Below are 23,606 nucleotides of genomic sequence, written 5' to 3'. Positions count from 1 at the left end.
ACTGTCCTTGGGCTTCTTTTGCTCAAGGCTAGTGCTCTTCCACTTGAGCCACAGCGTCACTTCTGGCCTTTTCTGTTTATATGGTACTGAGGAATCGAACCCAGGGCTTCATGCATGCTAGGCAAGCACTCTACCACTAAGCCACATTCCCAGTCCTAGAGGCCATTTGTATGCACACTGCAGTGAGGTGGTTTACAGCAGATTCCGTTTTATTTCTAAAAATGTTATAAACATGTAATTAGAAAAATATTTTGTAAAACACTGTCCTATATTTGTATGTCTGTAAATATATTGTGTAAGTTCTAAGTATAAATATATCAATATTGCATATGGTTTGGTTTCTTTTAGGTCAGTTGTGGGGCTTGAACTCTGGGTCTGGGTGCTGTCCCTGAGCTCTTCAGCTCGAGGCTAGTGTTCTACCACTTGAGCCATAGCACCACTTCCATCGTATGTTATTTTTTAATTTGCCTGTATGCCACCTTACACATTGAAGTTAAAATAAAAGCTAATACTTCAGTAACATGTAGTAATCATTTGAAATTGTTTTTTCCTAAACCATGGTTCCCAAGGAAATAACATCTAATTCCTTGAAGGCCTACTAGTTAAAACTTGTGTTATTAAAATATGCCATTGAGATTGAAGTTCACTTCTTAAAGAAGTACAGATAGCAAGACTTATTTTATTAAATACATAGCAGGATCACTGTTCCCTTGGACATTACTAGCTATGCTGTGGTGAAAAAAGCTTTTGCAGCCCACAGCATTCAGTTTTGATTAACCAAGGCAAGAATGAGCCAGTGGATTTTTTATTGACAAGGTGTTGTGCAAAGGGGGTACAGTTACATAATAAGGCAGTGAATACATTTCTTGTGATATCTTACACCTCATTTTTCTTTCCCTTCCCTAGATAAGGTAGGCATATATACAATATCTAGTGTACCAAAATCATGTACAGTAACCACGTAGGGTATGCCCCAGGAAATTCATCTAGAACTTTAAAGATAACATCAACAATAGATTTCTCCTGTGAGTAATTTGTTTTTTTTAAGAGAAGAGGAAGGATGACAAGCAAACAGCTTTATTATGTCTCACGTGGTTAGGTCTTTTCACATACCTCAAGCTTCCTACCCTAGAGAGTAAAATTTTAACTGTGTCTCCTCTGTATACCACCATTATAATAACAAAAATTCTTTTTTAATGAAATAGTTCTTATCACTGAGCTATCCTTAGCCCAAGATATAAAATCTTTGGGTGCTGTCCCTGAGCCCTTCAGCTGAAGGCTAGCGCCCTACCACTTAAGCCACAGCACCACTTCCAGTTTCCTGGTGGTTAATTTGGGGATGAGTCTCATGGACTTTCCTGCCTGGGTTTGCTTTGAACCGCAATCCTCAGATCTCAGCCTTCTGAGTAGCTAGGATCACAGGTGTGAACAGCCAGTACCCAGCTAAAAATGTAAAATATTGAGAGGTTGTGGATGCTAAGATTTTAGGCCAGATATCACTTCATATCCCCACAATAAATAAAGTGAGCCAGGTGCTGGTGGCTCTTACCTCAAATCCTAGCTACTCACCTGGCTGAAATCTGAGGGTAGCAGTTTGAAGCCAGCCCAGGCAGAAAAGTCCCATGAGACTCTTATCTCCAACTGACTACTCAAAAACTGGAAGTGGTGCTGTGAGAGAGTGCTAGCCTTGAGCAAAAGAGCCTAGGGACAGTGCTCAAGCCCTGAATTCAAGCCTCATGACCCCCCCTCAAAAAAAAGTGAAATAGTTGTATCACTGGTCAAAAACATCTGTAAACTAGTGCTTTTCCAAGAACCAGCACAGGCAGGCTGTGTGGCCTCAAATTCTACCTTTGACTACAGGCACAATGTGTAGCCCCTACTATTTCCAGTGTACTTGCCAGGACAGCTTTTAATAAGATGCCAGATGCAAATAGCTTATGCCTATTATCCTAGCAACTGAGGAGGCTGAGCTCTGAGGATTGAGGTTCAAAGCCAGTCTGGGCAGACAAAGCCAAGAGACTGTATCTCCAATTAACCAGCAAAGTGCTGGCTCAAGTGGTACAGTACCAGCTGTGAACAAGAAAACTGAACGAGAGTGTGAGACCCTGATTTCAAGCCCCAGTACTGGCACACACACCCACAAAAAAATGTGTATTGTATGCAACCCCCCCCCATTAAAACACTAAGATGATAATAGAAAAGAGGCAAGAAAGAACATTTATTAAAACTTTACCTTGTGTGTATGCTAAACACCACTTTATAACTCCTACTGAATACTTCACTTTTGCTCTGTAAGAGTCTTAGTTAGGTTAAATGCATTACAGGAGTTACTGAGGTTTTAATAAATTGCTATAACTAGACCTATGATCTGTGTTTTTCTGGTGAGGTAAAATGAGGAAACTTCACAAGACTATTAAAGACGCTTCCTTCCAAGCAAAATGAAAATATGAAGGCTTCAGTCAACGGTATAATTGTAATTCAGGGTTTGAAAAGTAAATGTAACAGGCAAGGTGAATTCCCCAGCTTCATCTGGGACCATCCCAACCACAGAGCTGTAGCTGCATTACCTATGAGAGCACTTGTATCTTCCTCCAAATCCTTCCCATCCAAGCGGCCAAAGGGAAGGACAAAAGAGAATTCGGTCATTTCTTCTTGCCTTTCCACTTGTCCTTTTTGTCCTTGCCTTTACCTTTTACGTCCTTGCCATCATCTTTCTCTTTCTTAGGCATTTTGAAACTTCCAATTTCCCTCCGCACCACTGTGCCTCGCCACCAGGCCTGGAGCTGCAAGAGAGAGGTGAATATGGGCAGTTAGAGTGTGCCTTCCTTCACAGAAGGGAAAAGGTGAAAAGAAAGCTGGTCAAACCAACTGTTCCCTCACTTCCTTGTACTACTAACCTTTCTTACTTATTTGTGTATGTGTGTGTGTGCGTGCACACGTGGACTGCATGTTGAATTCAGGGCCCGGGCGCTGTTCCCTTTTTCCACTCAAAGCTAGCACGTACACCACTTGAACACCTCTGTCCTTCAGCTTTTTTGGTGGTTAATTGGAGATAAGAATCTCACTGACTTTCCAGCTTGAAGTTGGCTTCAGCCAGCAGTGCCCAGCTCTATTCCCCTTTGTAAGTATCCAAGTCCCCACACCTAATCACTGTTGGATCCAATGGGATTGTTGTTACCTTGGCTTAGTCAAAAATGTGAGTCCAGCTGGGTGCTGGTGGATCATGCCTATAACCCTGGCTAATCAGGAGGCTGAGATATGAGGGGATCATGATTGGAAGCCAACCCAGATAAGAAAGTGTGTCCCTAAGACTCTTATTTCCAATTAACCATTAGAAAGCTATAAGTGGAGCTGCAGCTCCCAAGTGGTAGAGAGCTAGCCTTGAGCTTGGGGAGAATGCTCAGGCCCTGAGTTCAAGCCCCATGATTAATCAGAAAGTGTGTGTGTGTGTGTGTGTGTGTGTGTGTGTGTGTGTGTCAAGCCTAGGCACCAATGGCAAATACTTGTGATCCTAGCTCCTTAGGAAGCTGAGATTTGAGGACTTCAGTTCAAAGTCAGCCCAGACAGCAAAGTTCATGAGACTCTTATTTCTCAATTAACTACAAAAAGCCAGAACTAGAGCTGTGGCTCAAGTGGCTCAAGTAGTCTTGAGTAAAAAAGCTCAGGAACAGGACTCGGGACTGGCATGTATGCATCCATGCGCGTGCGCGTGCGCGCACACGTAAAAATCAATCTAGATGACTTTGGTGGGCTGGTGCCTATTAGGCTATACTTCATGTCTCTAAGACAGATTAAGCAGTCAACTCTCCTAAGACCTTGTCATTAGATTCAATTATTCTTAATATAGTCTAGGCTTCTTTAAAACCAGACTAAGCCCTAATGGTGCAAATCCACTAATGAAAAGAAGTCTTCACCCAGTTCTTAATATTTTTTCTCAAAGTCAAAAATCTTGACTAATTGAAAATACCATAGAAACTTGGTAACTACTTGCTAATTGTACCCTGTCTCCTAGGGGAAAACTTAAAGCTGGGCTCTGGTACCTGGTCCTGAAAGTATTTCCGACTTCCTTTCGGAACCAGGGTATGGCTCAGTGGTGGAGCCTAGTATGTATGTGTGAGGGCAAGGTTCAATCCCCAATGCCAACAAACAGAAAAAAATCAAGTTTCATTTTTTTCAGTTCACTCTAAAATGCAGCCCAAACTATATAGTCTGCCTCAAGCTGCTCTTCTTTGAGAAAAGGGTGACCTTTCTGATAGCCATTAGATAGGACTTTTCCTTAAACTATTTCCCAGGATCTGTAAACTGCTAGCTTTGTCATAAATAATAAGTATAAGTTCATACATAAAGTTAAAATATTGGGCTGGGAATATGGCCTAGTGGCAAGAGTGCTTGCCTCGTATACATGAAGCCCAGGGTTCGATTCCCCAGCACCACATATATAGAAAACGGCCAGCAGTGGCGCTGTGGCTCAAGTGGCAGAGTGCTAGCCTTGAGCAAAAAGAAGCCAGAGACAGTGCTCAGGCCCTGAGTCCAAGGCCCAGGACTGGCAAAAATAAAAATAAAATAAAGTTAAAATATTTCCTTCTGCTGCTAACCTTTTGTTTTGCTTTTGTTTTCTTGTCCAGGCTTGAACTGGATGACTGGGCATTGTCCCAGAGCTCTTTTGTTCAAGGCTACTCCACCACTTGAGCCACAGTGCCATTTGGGGTTTTCTGGAGGTTAAGAGTCTCATGGGCTTTCCTGCCCAGGCTGGCTCTGAACCACAACCCTCAGATCACAGCCTCCTAAATAGCTAGAATTATAGGCCTGAGCTACCAGTGCCCAGCCCCTCCCACCTTTTTATAAAGCAGCCTATATCCAAATGCAGCAGTTAAGGGCCAGGGACATGGCCTAAGTAGTAGAATGCTTAATCAGCAAGCACCAGGCCCTGAGTTCAAAATTGTAAAAATTAAAAAACAGCAGATAGTCTGGGCTGACTTATAAATAGGATTTTTAAGAAGCAGTATGATATTCTGAAGAATCACGTTTTCCAAGAGCAGGTTCTGATTAGAACTATTCTCAAACTTGACCTGTGGACTTAGTTTTTGTTTCCATCCCCAAAAGAAGAGCTGGCATGTCCTTTGCTGTGCCACCTGGTAGCAAATTCCAGTAAGAATCAAAGGCCAGACCTCCTCCCAGATCTGTTTGTTCCACTGCAGACTGCTATGCCTGACAGTGAGAAGTGTCCTGTGTTCCTGGTTAGGCCAGCTATGGAAATGGCAGAGCCCCAGGACGCTGACTGTGGTTTTCTACCTTTATGATGCTCTTCAGTTCCAAATCATCCTGTTCAATCTTCTTCCGGGTCTTCTCCTTTTCTATACGATCTTCGATAATGACCTGCTCATACTCCCTTATCTGCAAATTAGACACAAATCACATGCTACCACACCCTCCCAGCTCAGCTGGGCCCTGCCCTTTCATAGAAAGTTTCTATAGAAGCCGGGCACCAGTGGCTCATGCCTGTAATCCTAGCTACTCAGGAGGCTGAGATCTGAGGATTGAAGTTCAAAGCCAGCCCAGGCAGGAAAGTACATGAGACTCTTATCTCCAATTGAGCACCAGAAAACTGGAAGTGGTGCTGTGGCTCAAGTGGTAGAGCACTAGCCTTGTGCTGAAGAGCTCAAGGACCCTGCCCAGGCCCAGAGTTAAAGCCCCACAACACCACCCCAAACACACACACACAAACAAAACCTGCCAAATGAAAATGCAAATCAAGAAAAAAAATTTACTAGATTCCAAGATTGTAACTTTACAGGTGTATCCATTTTTTTCCAGTTTGAGCAATTCAAGTTGAAGCTTATTTAAAATCTTTCACACAAAAAATGAAATATTTTGTGTGATCAGTGGTAATGGGATTAAAAAGAAAAACCTGTGCATTATCTGAATTGTGAAATGTTAATCCCCTTTATAAAACACAATAATGATAAAATTGTGTATTTTTTTAAAAACCCACTGGTGGAAAATAGTTTTTGTTGTTTTATTGGGTTTTGTTTTGTTTTGTTTTGTTTTTTGCCAGTCCTGAAGCTTGAACTCTGGGCCTGGGCATTATCCCTTTAGCTTCTTTTGCTCAAGGCTAGCACTCTGCCACTTGAGCCACAGTTTTTTCCAACTTGTTTATTGGAGATAAGAGTCTCACAGACTTTCCTGTCCAGGCTGGCTTGGAACTGTGATCCTCAGATCTTAGCCTCCTGAGTAGTGAGCCACCAGTGCCCAGCAGCAAATAGCATTGAAAAGACAAATTTAGAATGTCCCACACTTATCCCATGATGACCGAATGATCAGAAACGTTTTAGAAATCACTTCCAAAGTGTTTTCAGCAGCCCCTGCTATGGCTCAGCCACCGCTCACTCCTCAAGCCCCCTGACCACAGCTCACCATCTTTGCCAGCTCCTGCAGGTGTGCCAAGTCAGTGGCCTTTGCGGTCTGGAGAGCAGTTAATTCATTCTGTTTCATTTCTGTGTCTTTGTCATATTTCTCCATCCAGTATTCCAGCTTCTCCTCGAGTTTCTACTTGAGAACATGAAAACATGGCTTCTATTAGACACTGAACAGCCTAGATTATAAGCTTTCATTTATGTAAGGTTCAAGCAACACTTTCTCCAGTGTCAGACTGCAGGTCTTCATGTACATATATGCCCAGGCTGGCCTAGAACCACGATAATTCCTCTCACCTCAGCTTCCCAAATAGCTGGCATTGGAGTCTGGAGCCACAATACTCATCTTTACTAGCATATTAATGGAGAAAAATATGTCACCTTAATGGATGAAAAAAATCCATCTCATAAAGTTGAGTATTTATTGATATAAATTTACAAATAGAAATAAAAACCAATATAAAGGAGAGGGATAAACATGGCTGCTGAATGCATCTAAATTTCTTTATTCAGAGAGAGAAGGAAGATGGCGCAGCCACAGTAGGGAGGCACCCCGACTCGCTCCAACTAAATAGCGAGCTGGGAACTCCAGCACCCAACACCCCATCAAGAACCCAGCAAAACCAGCAGCCAGAAGCAGTGGAGAAACGCAGGAAAACAAAAAGGAGCAAAAAAGAAGAGCCGAAAACCTACATGGAGCCGGAGAATCTACGGGACACCCTCCCCCCACCAGCCGACCCTGGTCCGAACAGGGCCAGGCTGGCAAAGGGGACCAGGTGATCGGCAGACCGACTGCCGGGAGCGCAGAGTCCAGACAGCGGGACTCCATGGACACTAGGAAGAGTACAGACCAAGACATATGGCCATGGTGGCGACGGGAAATTCGGGTCCACACCGGGAACGGATGAACGCAACCAGCGTGGCAGAAGGGGAGAGCCGGGGACGCCACCACGACACTTCGCTAACCCTGAAGGACCAATGGCGGCACAGGACACACACACAATCCAGGACCAGTGAGTCCCCCATTACCCCCTCCCCCAACGAGAGACCAGCTATCAGAGACCCAAACCCTACAAAGAAGCTAGAACTCCCTCCCCCTCCCCACCCCGAGGGAACAAAGAACCCCCAAATCAGGTGGGAAGCTCCCATTAGGCGCTGGGAAGTCACAGGAGTTTAGCAGGGGAAGGGCAGAGCAGCCCCAAGGCCACACGGGATCCGGAACTGGCTGAATCGGCCCTGTCCCCTTCCCAACAGTGGCCGGGGGCCGGCCGGCAGTGCAAGCCACACCCGAGGCACCTGGACCTCGAGGACTCTTACAACTAAAATCACAGGCGCTGGTGGGCAATACCAGCACGACAGGGACACCTGAACCTGATCACACACACAACCCCACCCCTGTAGCGGAGGCACAGTCTGAGGACGCTAACCGCGCCTGGACAGTTGATCCCACTGCGCCCCACACATACCGCCCCCCACAGCGAACTCCCGGGAGGGCGCAAACACAACCCAACAACCCAGGGCTCACTCTGGTAGGCGTACCCCGCTCAGGTGGACAGGGCCACAGCGCCAGCGCCTGTTGTAGCAGGCGCACAGCACACAGGTTGGCGGGGCCCGGCGACAGCGCCCGCTCTGGTAGGCGTACCCTGCTCTGGTGGGCGGGGCCACAGCCGCAGCACCTGCTCTGGTAGGCCTGCCTACACAGGAGGGAGGGCAGAGCTCTCCATCAGCCTGTGCCCACTCAGTTTGGCGCATTTCGCAAAAGTGGGTGGGCCGCACCCCAACAACACCGGCCCCGGAGCAGTCCACACAGGAAGGCGAACTGCCTGAGAGGTGAGCTCCTCTGACCAAGATACAGAGTGGAAAAAAGAACCAAAGAAGAGATAAGCCTCCACGCCACGCTGAATCAGCGACCAGCAAGCCCCCAACAGGGGCATGCTAGGGTCAGCACAGCACAGCAGCAGGACACTGTCGTGCAGAGAAAGACACAGAACCTACCGGCCGCCAAGTGCAGGGAGAGTGACCAACTCGGCAACAACCGAGAAGGTCACGCTCACCCATTGGGAAGCAAGGTTCAAAGCCAAAGCCAAACCCAGAGCCAGGACACCAGGGCACAAGGCTCCCACCGGCGGACCAGCGGGAACCAGCACAAAACCAAACCAGAGAAGCCACCTACAGATCTCCAGATGCGCAAATCACAGAGAAATATAACACAGTTCATCAAAGAGCAAGCCAACTTGCCAGCTCCAAAAAGCAGCAGGACTGAAGAGGAGATGGAGAATAAAAAAGCAAATGAGGCCATGTTAACAGAAATGATGGAAAGTGTCAGAAATGAAATCAGAAAACAATTCCAGGAGTTTAGAGTGGAAATCTTGAAGGACACCCAGGAAGCCAAGAAAGAAATGGAAGCAAAAATGGATACAATGCAAGCCTCCTTTAAAGAAATGGAAGCAAAAATGGATACAATGCAAGCCTCCTTTAAAGAGAATCTTAACATCCTGAGAATTGAAATGCATGAAAAAAATAGATTTAAAATACAACTCTTTAAAGGAAGAAATTTCCACAATCAGAGCTGATCTGACAACCATAAATAGCTCTCTGACATCCATAAACTCCGCAATTGAATCCACAGCACAAAGAATTGACCATATGGAATCCAGAATCTCTTGCTTGGACGATGAAGCAGCCAACAACAACCAGAAAATGACCACACTCCAAGAAACGGCGAAGCTTCAGTGCAGACTAATCCAGGAACTAATGGACAAAGACAAGAGATATAATCTGCACATAATTGGAATAGAAGAAGGAGCCGAATACCAGAGCAGAGGGCTCAATCATGTTTTCAATAAAATTATTGCAGAAAACTTCCCCAATCTCACAAGGGATCCCATCCAGGTAACTGAAGCCTATAGGACACCTGGCAGGCCAGACCGCAGAAAAGCCACCCCAAGGCACATAATATTCAAGACTTCAGATCTCAAGATTAAAAGCAAATTCTGAATTCAGCCAAAGCGAAGAAAGAAATTTTCTACAATGGAAGAGGATTCGAATAACAGCAGACCTCTCCACACAAACCTACCAAGCACGAAGTGAGTGGAAGAACACCATCCAAGTACTTCAGGCTAACAATATGCAACCTAGGATCAAATATCTAGCGAAATTGAAGTTCACATTCGAAGGGAAAACCAGATCTTTCCATACCAAAGAGGATCTAAAGGAGTATGTGAATAAAAAAACAGCCCTACAGCGAATTCTAAGAGGGGAGCCCCACTCAACAGAGATCATACAAGACACACAGACAGAAACAGAAAGAAACTACAATAGCCAAAGCACAACAGAAAGAAGAGCTCACTAAAGACAAGGAAAAAAAAAAAGAGGAAAGAACAGCCCAACAAGAAAATGGAAGGGGGCTGGGGATATGGCCTAGTGGCAAGAGTGCTTGCCTCGTATACTTGAAGCCCTGGGTTCGATTCCTTAGCACCACATATACAGAAAATGGCCAGAAGTGGCACTGTGACTCAAGTGGCAGAGTGCTAGCCTTGAGCAAAAAGAAGCCAGGGACAGTGTTCAGGCCCTGAGTCCAAGGCCCAGGACTGGCAAAAAAAAAAAAGAAAATGGAAGGAGAAAAAACACCCTTATCCTTGATCTCTTTAAATATAAATGGTTTAAACTCTCCGATAAAGAGGAACAGACTGGCAGAATGGATTCGCAAACAAAAAGTTGCCATCTGCTGTCTACAAGAGACCCACCTTACAGCAAGGGACAAAAACAGGCTCCGAATGAAAGGATGGAGCAAGATCTACCAAGCAAACGCACCTACCAAAACGGCAGGTGTAGCCATCTTGATCTCAGACAAGCTGGACTTTTCATTAAAATCAACTCAAAAAGACAAAGAAGGTCACTACATATTAATACAAGGAAAAATCCAGAATCAAGACATCACGGTGATAAATGTATACTCACCAAATAAAAGAGGCCCTACATATGTCAGGCAAATTCTCACAGAATTACAGAACACGATAGACGAAACACAATCATAGTGGGTGACTTTAATACCCCACTCTCTCCAAGAGACAGATCCAACACCCAGAGAATCAGCAAGGGAGCTGAGGTCCTAAGTAACACCATATCCCAAATGGATCTGACAGACCTATACAGAATCTTTCACCCTACAGAGACCCAATACACCTTCTTCTCAGCAGCACATGGATCATTCTCCAAAATAGACCACGTCATAGCCCACACAAAGAACCTCAGCAAATACAAGAGTATTGATGTCATCCCATGTATTATATCTGATCACAGTGGATTAAAGGTAACCTTCAATAACAGTGGTTACCACAGAGGCTATACACATTCTTGGAGGCTAAACCCCACACTGTTATCCAACACTTGGGCCACAGACCAAATTAAAGATGAAATCAGGGGCTGGGGATATAGCCTAGTGGCAAGAGTGCCTGCCTCGGATACACGAGGCCCTAGGTTCGATTCCCCAGCACCACATATACAGAAAACGGCCAGAAACGGCGCTGTGGCTCAAGTGGCAGAGTGCTAGCCTTGAGCGGGAAGAAGCCAGGGACAGTGCTCAGGCCCTGAGTTCAAGGCCCAGGACTGGCCAAAAAAAAAAAAAAAAGATGAAATCAACGAGAGAACAGGAATAGATGGAACATTCCTCAAAACAATAAAAGCCATATACAACAGACCAACTGCTAATATCATATTAAATGGAGAGAAACTTAAATCATTCCCCCTAAACTCAGGAACAAGACAAGGATGCCCACTCTCCCCACTTCTTTTCAACATAGTGCTGGAATCCCTAGCCATAGCAATAAGGCAAGAGGACATCAAAGGGATCCACATCGGCAAGGAAGAAATCAAGTTATCCCTATTCGCAGACGACATGATCTTATATCTGAAGGACCCAAAAAACTCAGTCCCCAAACTCCTACACGTAATAAACTGTTTTGGCAAAGTAGCAGGATACAAAATCAATCCACAAAAGTCAGCAGCTTTTCTGTACACCAGCAATGTACAAACAGAAAAGGAAATTATGGAAACAATGCCATTTACAGTAGCCAAAAAAAGAATAAAGTACCTAGGGATCAACTTAACCAAGGACGTGACGGACTTATTTAATGAGAACTATAAAAATCTAATAAGGGAAATCAAAGAAGACACAAGGAGATGGAAAGACCTCCCATGCTCATGGATAGGCAGAATCAATATAGTGAAAATGGCCATATTGCCCAAATTGTTATACAAATTCAATGCAATCCCTATCAAAATCCCAGCCACATTCTTCACTGAAATAGAGAAACCAATCCATAAATTCATACGAAACGGCAAAAGACCTAGAATAGCCAAAGCAATTCTAGGCAAAAAAAAGCAGTGCAGGAGGTATCACAATACCAGACTTCAAGCTCTACTACAGGGCCATCATAACAAAAACAGACTGGTATTGGTATAAAAACAAATCAGAAGACCAATGGATTAGAATTGAAGATCCAGAAATAAAACCACACTCTTACAGTCAGCTGATATTTGACAAAGGAGCTAAAGACATACAATGGAATAAACATAGCCTCTTCAACTACTGGTGCTGGGAGAACTGGGCAGCCATATGCAGAAAACTCAAAGTAGACCCAAGCCTATCACCATGCACCAAGATCAACTCAAAATGGATCAAGGACCTCAATATCAGACCTGAATCCTTGAAACTACTGAAGGACAGAGTAGGAAAGATGCTAGAACTTATAGGCACAGGAAGGAAATTCCTGAATATAGTCCCAGGGGCACAACAAATAGGGGAGAGACTCGACAAATGGGACTACTACAAATTAAAAAGTTTCTGCACAGCTAAGGACATAGCCACCAAAATAGAAAGACAACCAATGATATGGGAAAGGATCTTTACCAGCACAGCAACAGACAAAGGCCTAATATCTGTCATCTACAGAGAACTCAAAAAACTAAGCCCCTCCAGGCCCAATAAACCAATTAGGAAATGGGCAAAGGAGCTAAAGAGAGACTTCACAAGAGAAGAAATAAAAATGGCAAAGAAACACATGAGGAAATGTTCAACATCCCTGCTAGTAAAGGAAATGCAAATAAAAACAACCCTGAGATACCACCTCACTCCAGTTAGAATAGCCTATACTCTGAACTCAGGCAACAACAAATGCTGGAGGGGGTGCGGGGAAAGAGGAACCCTTCTCCATTGTTGGTGGGAGTGCAAATTAGTACAACCACTTTGGAGAACAGTATGGAGGTTTCTCAAAAAGCTCAATATAGACCTACCCTATGATCCAGCCATACCACTCCTAGGCATCTATCCTAAACAGCAAACCCCAAGATATCAAAAAGACATTTGTACTTCCATGTTTATCACAGCACAATTCATAATAGCCAAAATATGGAAACAACCCAGATGCCCCTCCACAGATGAATGGATCCAAAAAATATGGTACCTATACACAATGGAATACTACATAGCGATTAGGAATGGTGAAATATTGTTATTCACAGGGAAATGGTCAGAACTCGAACAAATAATGTTGAGTGTGACAAGCCTAGAACACAGAAAAAAAAGGGGCATGATCTCCCTGATATATGACTGTTAAGAAAGGGAGACGGGGGGCTGGGGATATAGCCTAGCGGCAAGAGTGCCTGCCTCGGATACACGAGGTTCGATTCCCCAGCACCACATATACAGAAAACGGCCAGAAGTGGCGCTGTGGCTCAAGTGGCAGAGTGCTAGCCTTGAGCAGGAAGAAGCCAGGGACAGTGCTCAGGCCCTGAGTCCAAGGCCCAGGACCGGCCAAAAAAAAAAAAAAAAAGAATAAAAAAAAAAAGAAAGGGAGATGGGGCTGGGGATATGGCCTAGTGGCAAGAGTGCCTGCCTCATATACATGAGGCCCTGGGTTCAATTCCCCAGCACCACGTATATAGAAAAGGCCAGAAATGGTTGTCTAATATCGACATTACATTTAAAGCCCTAGGTGAACTTTCTTGGGCGTGGCCACGTGGCTACTGTATATGTTCTTGATACATTGTATATTGTATATATGTCTACCTGACCTAGAGAAGGGATAGAAAAACAGGGCATAAGATATCACAAGAAATGTACACACTGCCCTATGTAACTGTACCCTTTTTGCACAACACCTTGTCAAAAAAATTTGTGTTCAATTAATAAATAAATTTTAAAAAAACGAAATAAAAACCAGGGTTGAGAATATGCTCTAGTGGTAGAGTGCTTGCCTCACATACATGAAATGGTTCTGTGGCTCAAGTGGTAGAGTGCTAGTCTTGAGCAAAAAGAAGCCAGGGACAGTGCTTAGGCCCTGAGTTCAAGTCCAAGGACTGGCCAAAAAAAAATGTCTGAATTCCACTTTGGCATGACAAAATATAAGCAAATATACAAAAGACACTGAAAAATAAAAAGTGTTAGCAAAACTCCTGAAGAGGAAACCTCATACTTACTAGTAGAATAAAGGGGAAAAAAACCTTCCTATTTGTGCCAGTTATCAATTTATCACCTCTCAGCTCCTAATTCATCCTTCACTGAATTCTTGTTTGTTCTTGGTCAATTAGCAAAACGCTGGATTTTGCCAGAAGAGGGCAGTAGAGAACATTCCAGGAAGCCTTCTCTTCCTCCTTCCTGTCTGCTGGGGGGAATGGGCAGTGGCACCCATTACCCATTCACCTACACCATAGCCAATACATGCATGTAAATATGACTCAGCTTCAGCAAACCTCTATCATCCATCATCTGAGTGAATAGGAACAGTCTTCCTCTTAAATTTATTACTCACCGGATTGAGGGGAAAAGAAAAGAACTTAGCAAAGTTAATTTTCCTGCTTTGCTAGCCTTACCTTGGCTCAGGGAAATGCAGCAAAGGTCTTTACTACCCAGAGGTCCAGCCTTCTCCAGGGAGTATTAGCCCTGAGAAGGATCCTAGCCTTTAGGCTATTCTTTAGAGGTAGGTGTGTGTGTGTGTGTGTGTGTGTGTGTGTGTGTGTGTGTGTGTGCACTTGTGCTGGGTTTTGAACTCAGGGCCTCTAGCTCTTGCTTGGATTCCTCTCCCACCCCCACCCTGAGTGGAGCCACACCTCCACTTCTGGCTTTTTGCTGGTTAATTGGAGATAAAGATTCTCACAAACTTTTCGGACCAGGTGGGCTTCAAACCGTGATTCTCAGATCTCAGTCTCTTTTTTTTGTCAGTTATGGAGCTTGAACTCAGGGCCTGGGTACTGTCCCTAAGCTCTTTTGCACTCTAGCACTTTGAGCTACAAAGCCATTTCTGGTTTTTGAGTAGTTTATTGAAGATAAGCGTCTCACAGGGACTTTTCTGCCTGGGCTGGCTTTGAGCCATGATCCTCAGATCTTAACATCTTCAGTGGCTAAATTACAGACGTGAGCCACCAATGTCCAACTAAAGTTGTCTTTTACCCCTCTAGCCAGTCCCTTTTTAGTAGCTCGTAATTCTTCGGTTGAATTTTCTCTTCTCAATTTATTGGTTTGCTTAGTTACCCTAGAGGGACCATTAACAATGCAATATTGATGGCAGAAATGAAGTTTTCTCCTACCTTCTAGTTCACATCTATCTTGCTAAATGTCATCTAAAGTCCGTGCTACTTTCAGATGCCGTCAGCACGATGCCATCAGTGCACAAAGGTACACACACACACACACACACACACACACACACACACACAATCAGTGGAGAAATAATTATGGCGACTCACCTGTTGCTCTTTTTTAAGGAATATTTCAATCTCCATATGAGTCCGGTTCTCTTCTTCTGTTTTCATCCTTAGTTTCTATGCGAACAAGAATGAAATACCAGCAATGTGACCCAGCAAGGCCGGGGTGAGAAGTTTGCAGGCGACAGGTGCAGCCAAGAGCAGCAAAGCTCCTTTGCAGCGGGGATGCAGAACTGCTAAGGCCTCGCTCCAGTTTGGCTCCCTTCAGCACTGGCATCTCACAGACACCGCTGAAGGTGGGCACCACCTTAGCTAGATGCAAAGTCCCCACAAACAACCACAGTACTGCCACCCGTAAAGTGACATCAGTTCAAGGAGAAACACAATGCCTCAAAGGCACAAGATTCTTAGGCGCAGGAAAGGGAATCCTGAGTAAGTGTTTTGTCATGTTAGGGGCACCATCTGGGGGTGAGCTTTCACAAATCAGAGTCTTCTGCACTTACATACCTTCCTCACCCCCACCCCTGCTTTCTTTTCTTCTAGGTTTCTCAGTCTGGCCTCAGATTCCCAGTCCTCCTTTATTAGACTCCTACTTTACAGGCCTGAGTTCCCACATCAAGCTAGCTAAAACTCTTCTCATGAAGGCTGTCTTTCTGGCCATTCTTAAGCCATTTAGGGCTGGGAATATGGCCTAGTGGCAAGAGTGCTTGGCTCATATACATGAAGCCCTGGGTTCGATTCCCTAGCACCACATACACAGAAAACGGCCAGAGGTGGCACTGTGGCTCAAGTGGCAGAGTGCTAGCCTTGAGCAAAAAGAAGCCAGGGACAGTGCTCAGGCCCTGAGTTGAAGGCCCAGGACTGGCAATAAATAAATAAATAAGCCATTTAGCTCTTCTTCTCTAAAGAAGGTATACACCTTCCTTCACCTGACAGTTTTCAAGAGTGATTTTTCATCTTCATAAATGAGAGCAGACTGAAACCTAGCGTTCCAGATTTTTGATTTGTTATAGGAAGGTACAAAGCACTGGTGAGATGAAGTACTTCAGTGATTAACCCTGCAGTGAGTAAGTGTCTTGTTTTGTCATCTCCCAATAATCACCAAAAGAAAGGGCTAGTGGATTTAGAAAGAATTAGTGGGGGCTGGGAATGTGGCTTAGTAGTAGAGTGCTTGCCTAGCATGCATGAAGCCCTGGGTTCTATTCCTCAGCACCACAAAAACAGAAAAAGCTGGATGTGGTGCTGTGGCTCAAGTGGTAGAGTGCTAGCCTTGAGCATAAAGAAGCCAGGGACACTGATCAGGCCCTGAGTTCAAGCCCCAGGACAGGAAGGAAGGAAGGAGGGAGGAAGAAGAGAGGAAGAAAGAAAGAGAGAGAGAGAGAAAGGAAGGAAGAAAAGAAAAAGAAAGAAAGAAAAAGAGAGAGAGAGAAAGAAAGAAGATGAACAAGTGGGCTGGAGGCATAGCTCAGGTGGTAGAGTGCCAAGTGAGGAAGGAAGAACATGAGTACCTAGTACTCATGAGTACTTGAGTACCTAGTACTAAGAAGGACATGGAGAGGAAAAGGAAGAAGAGGAAGAGGAAAAAGTGGTGACTGGACAGGCTTGGTAGAGCTACTAGAGAAGCTGAAGTAAGAGGATCACTTGAACCCAGAAGTTCAAAGACAGGCTGCTTGGAGCTGGGAATATGGCCTAGTGGCAAGAGTGCTGTGAAACATATTGAGACCCTCAATAGTCCCCTCTCCAAAATAAAAGACTGAGGAGAGAGTACAATGAATTTTCTTTCTTTCTTTTTTTTTGGCCAGCCCAGTACAATGAATTTTCAAAGTTGTTATAAGAAAAGCAGAGGTAGGGGCTGGGAATATGGCCTAGTGGCAAGAGTGCTTGACTCGTACACATGAAGCCCTGGGTTCGATTCCCCAGCACCACATATATAGAAAACGGCCAGAAGGGGCGCTGTGGCTCAAGTGGTAGAGTGCAAGCCTTGAGCAAAAAGAAGCCAGACAGTGCTCAGACCTTGAGTCCAAGGCCCAGGACTGGCAAAAAAAAAAAAAAAAGAAAGAAAGAAAGAAAGAAAAGCAGAGGTAGGTAATCGCCCATCAAAATCTCTGCTTGTGCTGGGTGCCAGTGGCTCATACCTGTATTCAGGAGGCTAAAATCTGAGGATTGTGATTCAAAGCTAATCCAGGAAGGCAAGTCTATGAGACTCTTATCTCCAAGCAACCACGAAAAAACCAGAAGTGGCACTGTGGCTCAAGTGGTAGAGCCCTAGCCTTGAGCTGAAGAGCTCAGAGATAGCGCCCAGGCCCAGGGTTCAAGCCCCATGACTGGTTAAAAAAAAATTCTGCTTTTATCTAGTGCTAGTGGCTCATACTTGTAATCCTAGCTACCTCAGGAGGCTGAGATCTGAGGATGGCAGTTAAAAGCTAGCCCAGGCAGAAACTCCATGCTACTTTTTTCTTTTTTAATTTTGCCAGTTCTTGGGCCTGACTCAGGGCCTGGGCACTGTCCTAGAGCTTCTTTTTTGTTTATGGCTAGCACTCTACCACTTGAGTCACAGCACCACTTCCAGCCTTTTCTGTGTATGTGGTACTGAGGAATAGAACCCAGGGCTTCATGCATGCTAGGCAAGCACTCTACCACTAAGCCATATTCTCAGCCCTTCCATGAGACTTTTATCTCCAATTAGTTACCAAAAAAAGCCAGAAGTGGAGCTGTGGCTCAAATAGTAGAGTGCTAGCCTTGAGCAAAAACAGCTCAGGGACAGTGCCCAGGCCCTGGGTTCAGGCACCAGCACCAACAAAACAACAACAAAAATTGCTTGTAAAGACTTAAGACTTTATTTAGGCAGAGTGCTACCCTAACTACTTAAGAGGCTGAGACCTAAGGTTCATGGTTGAAAGCCAGCCCAGGCAGAGAAGTCTGCAAAACAAGTACCCATTTTACCAGCAAAAAGCTGGAAGTGACGGTGTGGCTTAAATGGTATAAGGCCAGCCTTGGGGATGGGTATGGCTAAGCCAGAGTGATAGGCCCCGAGTTCAAGCTCCAGTACCAGTGCACAGGCACATGCGCACACACACACACAATTTAACTTAGTCATATTTCAACCTCAAGGGCTGGTGAGTGCTAGAAGCAGATGGAAGGAAACCTCCCTCTACCTCCTCTTTAGTTATCTGAGGGACTATCAGCAGTGACAGGTCAAACAGCATCTAACACAGGACATGGCACATGCTGGGATGCCGGGGGGACATGATCTGCCACAGAGCTACATCTCCGCCTGCCTGGTGCTTCCTAGTGCTGCCATGACTACCTCAATCTCCTCCATCAAGAGCTCCTCTGTCCTGTTACATTTCCTCTGGGTCTGAGAAATCTGCAGCTCAGTATTTTTTTTCATATATTGATTCTCCAAGTTGGTTTTTGCCTTCATCTCTTGCAGCTGGTCCTTGAGATGAGAAATATATTCATTCCGACTCTGCAGAGAGAAGACCAGGCTTAAATAAATAAATAAACAAATGAATACATAAACACCTTTGAGGGCCTCTGATGCCAAAATGTGAGACCTGAAAGGGTTAAAGAGCTTGGGAACAAATAATAATAATAAGTCAAGATTAATTTTTTTTTTTTTTTGGCCAGTCCTAGGCCGTGAACTCAGGGCTTGAGCACTGTCCCTGGCTTCTTTTTTGCTCAAGGCTAGCACTCTGCCACTTGAGCCACAGCGCCACTTCTGGCCATTTTTCTGTATATGTGGTGCTGAGGAATCGAACCCAGGGCCTCATGTATACGAGGCAAGCACTCTTGCCACTAGGCCATATCCCCAGCCCAAGAAGAATTTTTTGAGAGGTTGAATCCGGAGTCTTTATTACAAAGCTATTGACTACATGTGGACTCATGTGCCAATGAACTTGCAGCAGCCAAGAAGAATTTTTTGAAAGAAAGAAATGAAGAAATGAATATGCTAGCTTCCTAAGGCCGTTAGAACTGAAAGAACACTGCAGTGAAGACTGAGCACTAAATGAGGTGAGCCAGGAGAGCCAGGCAGGAACACCCATGCCTGTCCTCAGAGGCACACTTAAATGCATCCTAGCCAATTCTCTGGCTCTTCTCTCTAAGGACAATAGTAATGGCAGCCCAGAAGAAGCATCAGTCTTTTATATGTAACATTTCTTACTTAAGAAAGCCAGCTTCTATGTACATGTTTAAGCTTGGTAACTTTTAATGTTATTCAGGTAATTCTTACCTGTACCTCAGCTTGCCGTTCTTTTTTTACATTCATCACTTGCCTCTGAAGAGATCTGATCTGCTTTTTTCCTTTTTCCTCCCTAGAAGAAACAAGAATAATTGTAGTAGGGTGTGGTGGCACATACCTGTCATCTCAGCACTCTGGGGCTATGGTAGGAGGAATATGAACTGCTTAACAAGAATCTGAGCAAAGAAAAAAAATTAAGGGGGCGGGAGCTGGGCACCAGTGGCCCACACCTATAATCCTAGCTCAGGAGGCTGAGATTTGAGGATGGCAGTTTAAAGCCAGTCCGGGTAGGAAAATCCATGTGACCTTTATCTTCAATTAACCACCACAGGGGGCTGGGGGTATGGCCTAGTGGCAAGAGCGCTTGCCTCATATACATGAAGCCCTTGGTTCGATTCCTCAACACCACATATACAGAAAATGGCCAGAAGTGGCACTGCGGCTCAAGTGGTAGAGTGCTAGCCTTGAGCAAAAAGAAGCCAGGGACAGTGCTCAGGCCCTGAGTTCAAGGCCCAGGACTGGCAAAAAAAAAAAAAATTAACCACCACAGAGCTCAGAGTAGAGCTGTAGCTTACAGTAGTAGAATGTTGGCCTTGAGCAAAAAAAGCTCAGGGAGGAAGTGGAGATGTGGCTCAAAGGGTAGAGTGCCAGCCTTAGGCAGGAAAAGTCAAGCAAGAGCATAAGGCCATGCGTTCAAGCCCCAATACAGGCCAAAAAAGGGGAGGGGAGCGCTAATATCTTTTAGGATTGGGAATGTAGCTTAGTGGTAGAGGGCTTGCCTAGCATGAAGTCCTGGGTTTGATTCCTCAGTACCACATACACAGAAAAAGCTGGAAGTGGCACTGTGGCTCAAGTGGTGGAGCACTAGCCTTGAGCACAGAGAGGCTCAGGGACAGAGTCTAGGCACTGAGTTCAAGCCCCAGGACTGGAAAATTAAAAAAAAAAAGAAAAGAAAAAAGAGCAGGGACAGTGCCCAGGCCCTGAGTTCATGCTAGCACAAAAAGCAAAAGCGCCTTTACATTGGCACAGGCTCACTTTGTCCCCAAGTGCATTTGGCCTGTGGCCGGGTGAATCCATAGACACAGAACCCACAGATCTGTGGGGGATCTGTGCTCACAATGAAAAGTTCTTGTCAGTACAGGTGTCATTCTTTCCCTTGCATTGGTAATAAGCTCTGTGCTGGATCTCTTAAGGACATATATATTTAAAGGGCAGTTCCTGCACACAGTACCTGTCTACTAACCCTAACAGCTGTCACTGCAGACAGCATTCACTGCTAGCGAGCCACACCACGACTGTCCCCATCTAGTGGTGGAAAGAGGAACAGCATAGATGTTGATAGCTTTCCTGGTAGGCCATTGGTTTGCACTGTTCTCTTTTTGTGTGTGTATGGTTTGTTTTTGTCATTCCGGGGCTTGAACTCAGGGCCTGGTTGCTGTCCCTAAGCTGTTTTTGCTCAAGGCTACCACTCTACCACTTCAGCCACAGCTCTACTTTTTGAGTGCTTAATTAGAGACAGTCTCACAGACTTTCCTACTTGGGCTGGCTCCAAACTGTGATCATCAGATCTCAGTCTCCTGGATAGTTAGGATTACAGGCAGGAGCCATCTGCACTTGGCATTTTCTTCTTTTTTTTCCCCCCTGCCATTCCTGGGGCTTGAAGTCAGGGCCTGGACTCTATTCCTAAGCCACTCTGCACTCAAGGATAGTGCTCTACCACTTGAGCCTAGCGCCACTTCCAGCTTTTTCTGTTTATGTGGTACTGAGGAATCGAACCTAGGACTTCATACATGTTAGGCAAGCACTCTGCCAATAAGCCACATTCCCAGCCTACTTGGCACATTCATATTTTGGTGTCTACTAGGAGGGGGATACTAAGGGATATGAATTTATATAAAGAGAATTTTATTTTTGTCTTAAAGCATTTTTATTCATGTTGGTTTTGTTTTTGAGGTAGGTTCTTGCTATGCAGGCTTCTCTTCCCCCACCCCCTTTTCTTTATCTCTCTCTCTCTCTCTCACCTTTTCTTCTGTCTAGTTCTCTCCCTTTCCTCCCTCCTCCCTACCACCCCAAGCTACTGCAGTTCTGTGCTAAATATCCATGGAACATGAAAACTGGAAAACAAAACTCTCAACTTTCTTTGGCATACACTTTGTTCTTTATTTGGTCATTGGTACTGGGGCTTAACTCAGGGTCCTTATGATGTTGCTTTGTTTCTTTTCTGTTCATGGTGGTGCTCACCACTTGAGCCACATCTCCAGTCTACTTTTGGCTAGTTAATTGAAGACAAGAGTCCTCAGACTTTTCTGCTAGACTGGCTTAGAACTATGATCCTCAGATGTCAGCCTCCTGGGTAACTAGGACAACAGGTGTAAGCCATAAGTGCCTGTTTATACGTGGTATTTTGCTCATTTGTTGGGATTTATAATGCCAAGTATCAAAGCAGAGGCTTTATATATTTACATCTAGTCTACCACTAAGCTAGAATGTACTTGGTATTGATTAAAGATGTTCAGGTAATTCAGTCTTAAGAAAGATGACTGTGGTGTAGAAATCACTCAAACATAGGGAAACTGAACAACACACTGCTGAACAACATGTGGGCCACTGAAGAAATAAAGGAGGAAATCAGAAACGTCTCAGAATTCAATGTAAATGAAAATGCATCACACCAGAATTTCTGAGATACTGCAAAAGCAGAGTTGAAAGTTCATAGCACTAAGCATAAAAAAAGAAAAGAGAAACAGCACAAGTAAATAACTTCATGTTGTAACTAAAGTTGCTAGAAAAACAGGAACAAACCAACCCCAAAACTACTAGATAGCAAGAGAGAGTAAAAATTAGGGCAGAAATCAAGTAAATAGAGACTAAAAAACCATAAATAACATCAAAGAAACAAAAGGTTGGATTATTTTTAAATTTTATTTATTTGCTTATTTTGTATTTATGTGGCACCAAGGAATCAAACCCAGGGCCTCATGCATGCTAGGCAAGCATTCTACCACTAAGCCACATGCCCTGCCCTTTTTTAAAAATCAATAAAATTTACTGGCTAAATGACAAAGAAAAAAAGGGAAGAGACTGAGGGCAACAAAATCAGAGATGCCAAAGGAAATATTACAACAAACATCCAAGAAAGCCAAAAGATTATGCAGGACTACTCTCAAAACCTATACTCAAACAACATGGGAAATCTAGGAAAAATGCATAAATTTCAAGTCATACAAACTGCCTAAGCTGAACCAAGAAGATATAAACCACTTAAATAGGCCCATAACACATAATGAGATTGAGGAATTAATCAGCAGACTTCCAACCAGGAAAAGCCCAGGTCCGACTGAATTCCACAAGACTCTTAAGATTGAACTAACACACCTGTACTCCTCAACTTTTTCATGAAATAGAGATGAAGCCAGCTACATTCTCATCCCCAAACTAGGTAGGGATTCAACAAAAAAAGAACTGGAGACCAATCTCTATGATCAACACAGATGCAAAGCTCTTCAGTAAAATACTAGCCAACAGAATTCAGTAAGTTATAAAAAAAAAATCACAGGCTACATTCATGTAGGTTTCATAAAAAAAAATCACAGGCTACATTCATGTAGATTTCATCCTGGAGATGCAAGGCTAGTTTAACATATGTAAATCGTAAATATAATACAGCACATCAACAGAACCAAGGAAAAGAACCACAAGCCTTCAGCAAAACCCAACATCTATTCGTGTTTTATCTCTGGAGAAGCTAGGACCAAAAGAAACATATCTCAAAATAACAAAGGCTATATATGACAGACCAACAGCCAACATCACACTAAATAGTGACAAAACCACTTCCTGGGGCTGGAGATATGGCTTATTGGTAGAGTGCTTGCTTGCCTTGCATGCATGAAGCCCTGGGTTTGATTCCTCAGCACCACATAAACAGGAAGAGCCGTAAGTGGCACTGTGGCTTCAGTGGTAGAGTGTTAGCCTCAAACAAAATGAAGCCAGGGACAGGCCAGCTCAGGCCCTGAGTCCAAGGCCCAGGACTGGCAAAAAAAAAAAAAAAAAAACCCTCTAAAATCAGGAGCAAACATTTCTCCAAAACAAAACCACAAAGAACCAACAGCCCCCTCAGCAAGTGGGCTAAAGACTTAAAAAGAGACTTCTCTGATGAGGAAATGAGAGTGGCCAAGAGACGTATGAAAAAGTGCTCTACATCACTGGCCATAAAAGAAATGCAAATCAAAACAACATTGAGATTC

The 23,606-nt window shown here is 44.3% G+C and overlaps 1 protein-coding gene across 1 annotated transcript in view; it reads right to left on the bottom strand.

The window, feature by feature from the left end:
• Positions 1–2,234: 2,234 nt before the first annotated feature.
• Positions 2,235–23,606, bottom strand: part of Iqcg (IQ motif containing G) — a 36,225-nt gene continuing 14,853 nt past the window's right edge. Inside the window, exons 6-11 of the mRNA XM_048346865.1 lie at positions 19,351–19,432; positions 18,424–18,585; positions 15,159–15,233; positions 6,415–6,546; positions 5,293–5,394; positions 2,235–2,783 (exon numbers count right to left, since the gene is read on the bottom strand). Coding sequence (XP_048202822.1) covers positions 2,643–2,783; positions 5,293–5,394; positions 6,415–6,546; positions 15,159–15,233; positions 18,424–18,585; positions 19,351–19,432 — 694 coding nt within the window. The 3' untranslated portion in view covers positions 2,235–2,642. The remainder of the gene's footprint in view (positions 2,784–5,292; positions 5,395–6,414; positions 6,547–15,158; positions 15,234–18,423; positions 18,586–19,350; positions 19,433–23,606) is intronic.

This window comes from Perognathus longimembris, chromosome 5, assembly GCF_023159225.1.
Source record: "Perognathus longimembris pacificus isolate PPM17 chromosome 5, ASM2315922v1, whole genome shotgun sequence".
NCBI classification, from domain to species: Eukaryota; Metazoa; Chordata; class Mammalia; order Rodentia; family Heteromyidae; genus Perognathus; species Perognathus longimembris.
The sequence above is the reverse complement of the archived record's forward strand: the minus strand, read 5'-3'. Positions and strand labels throughout refer to the sequence as shown.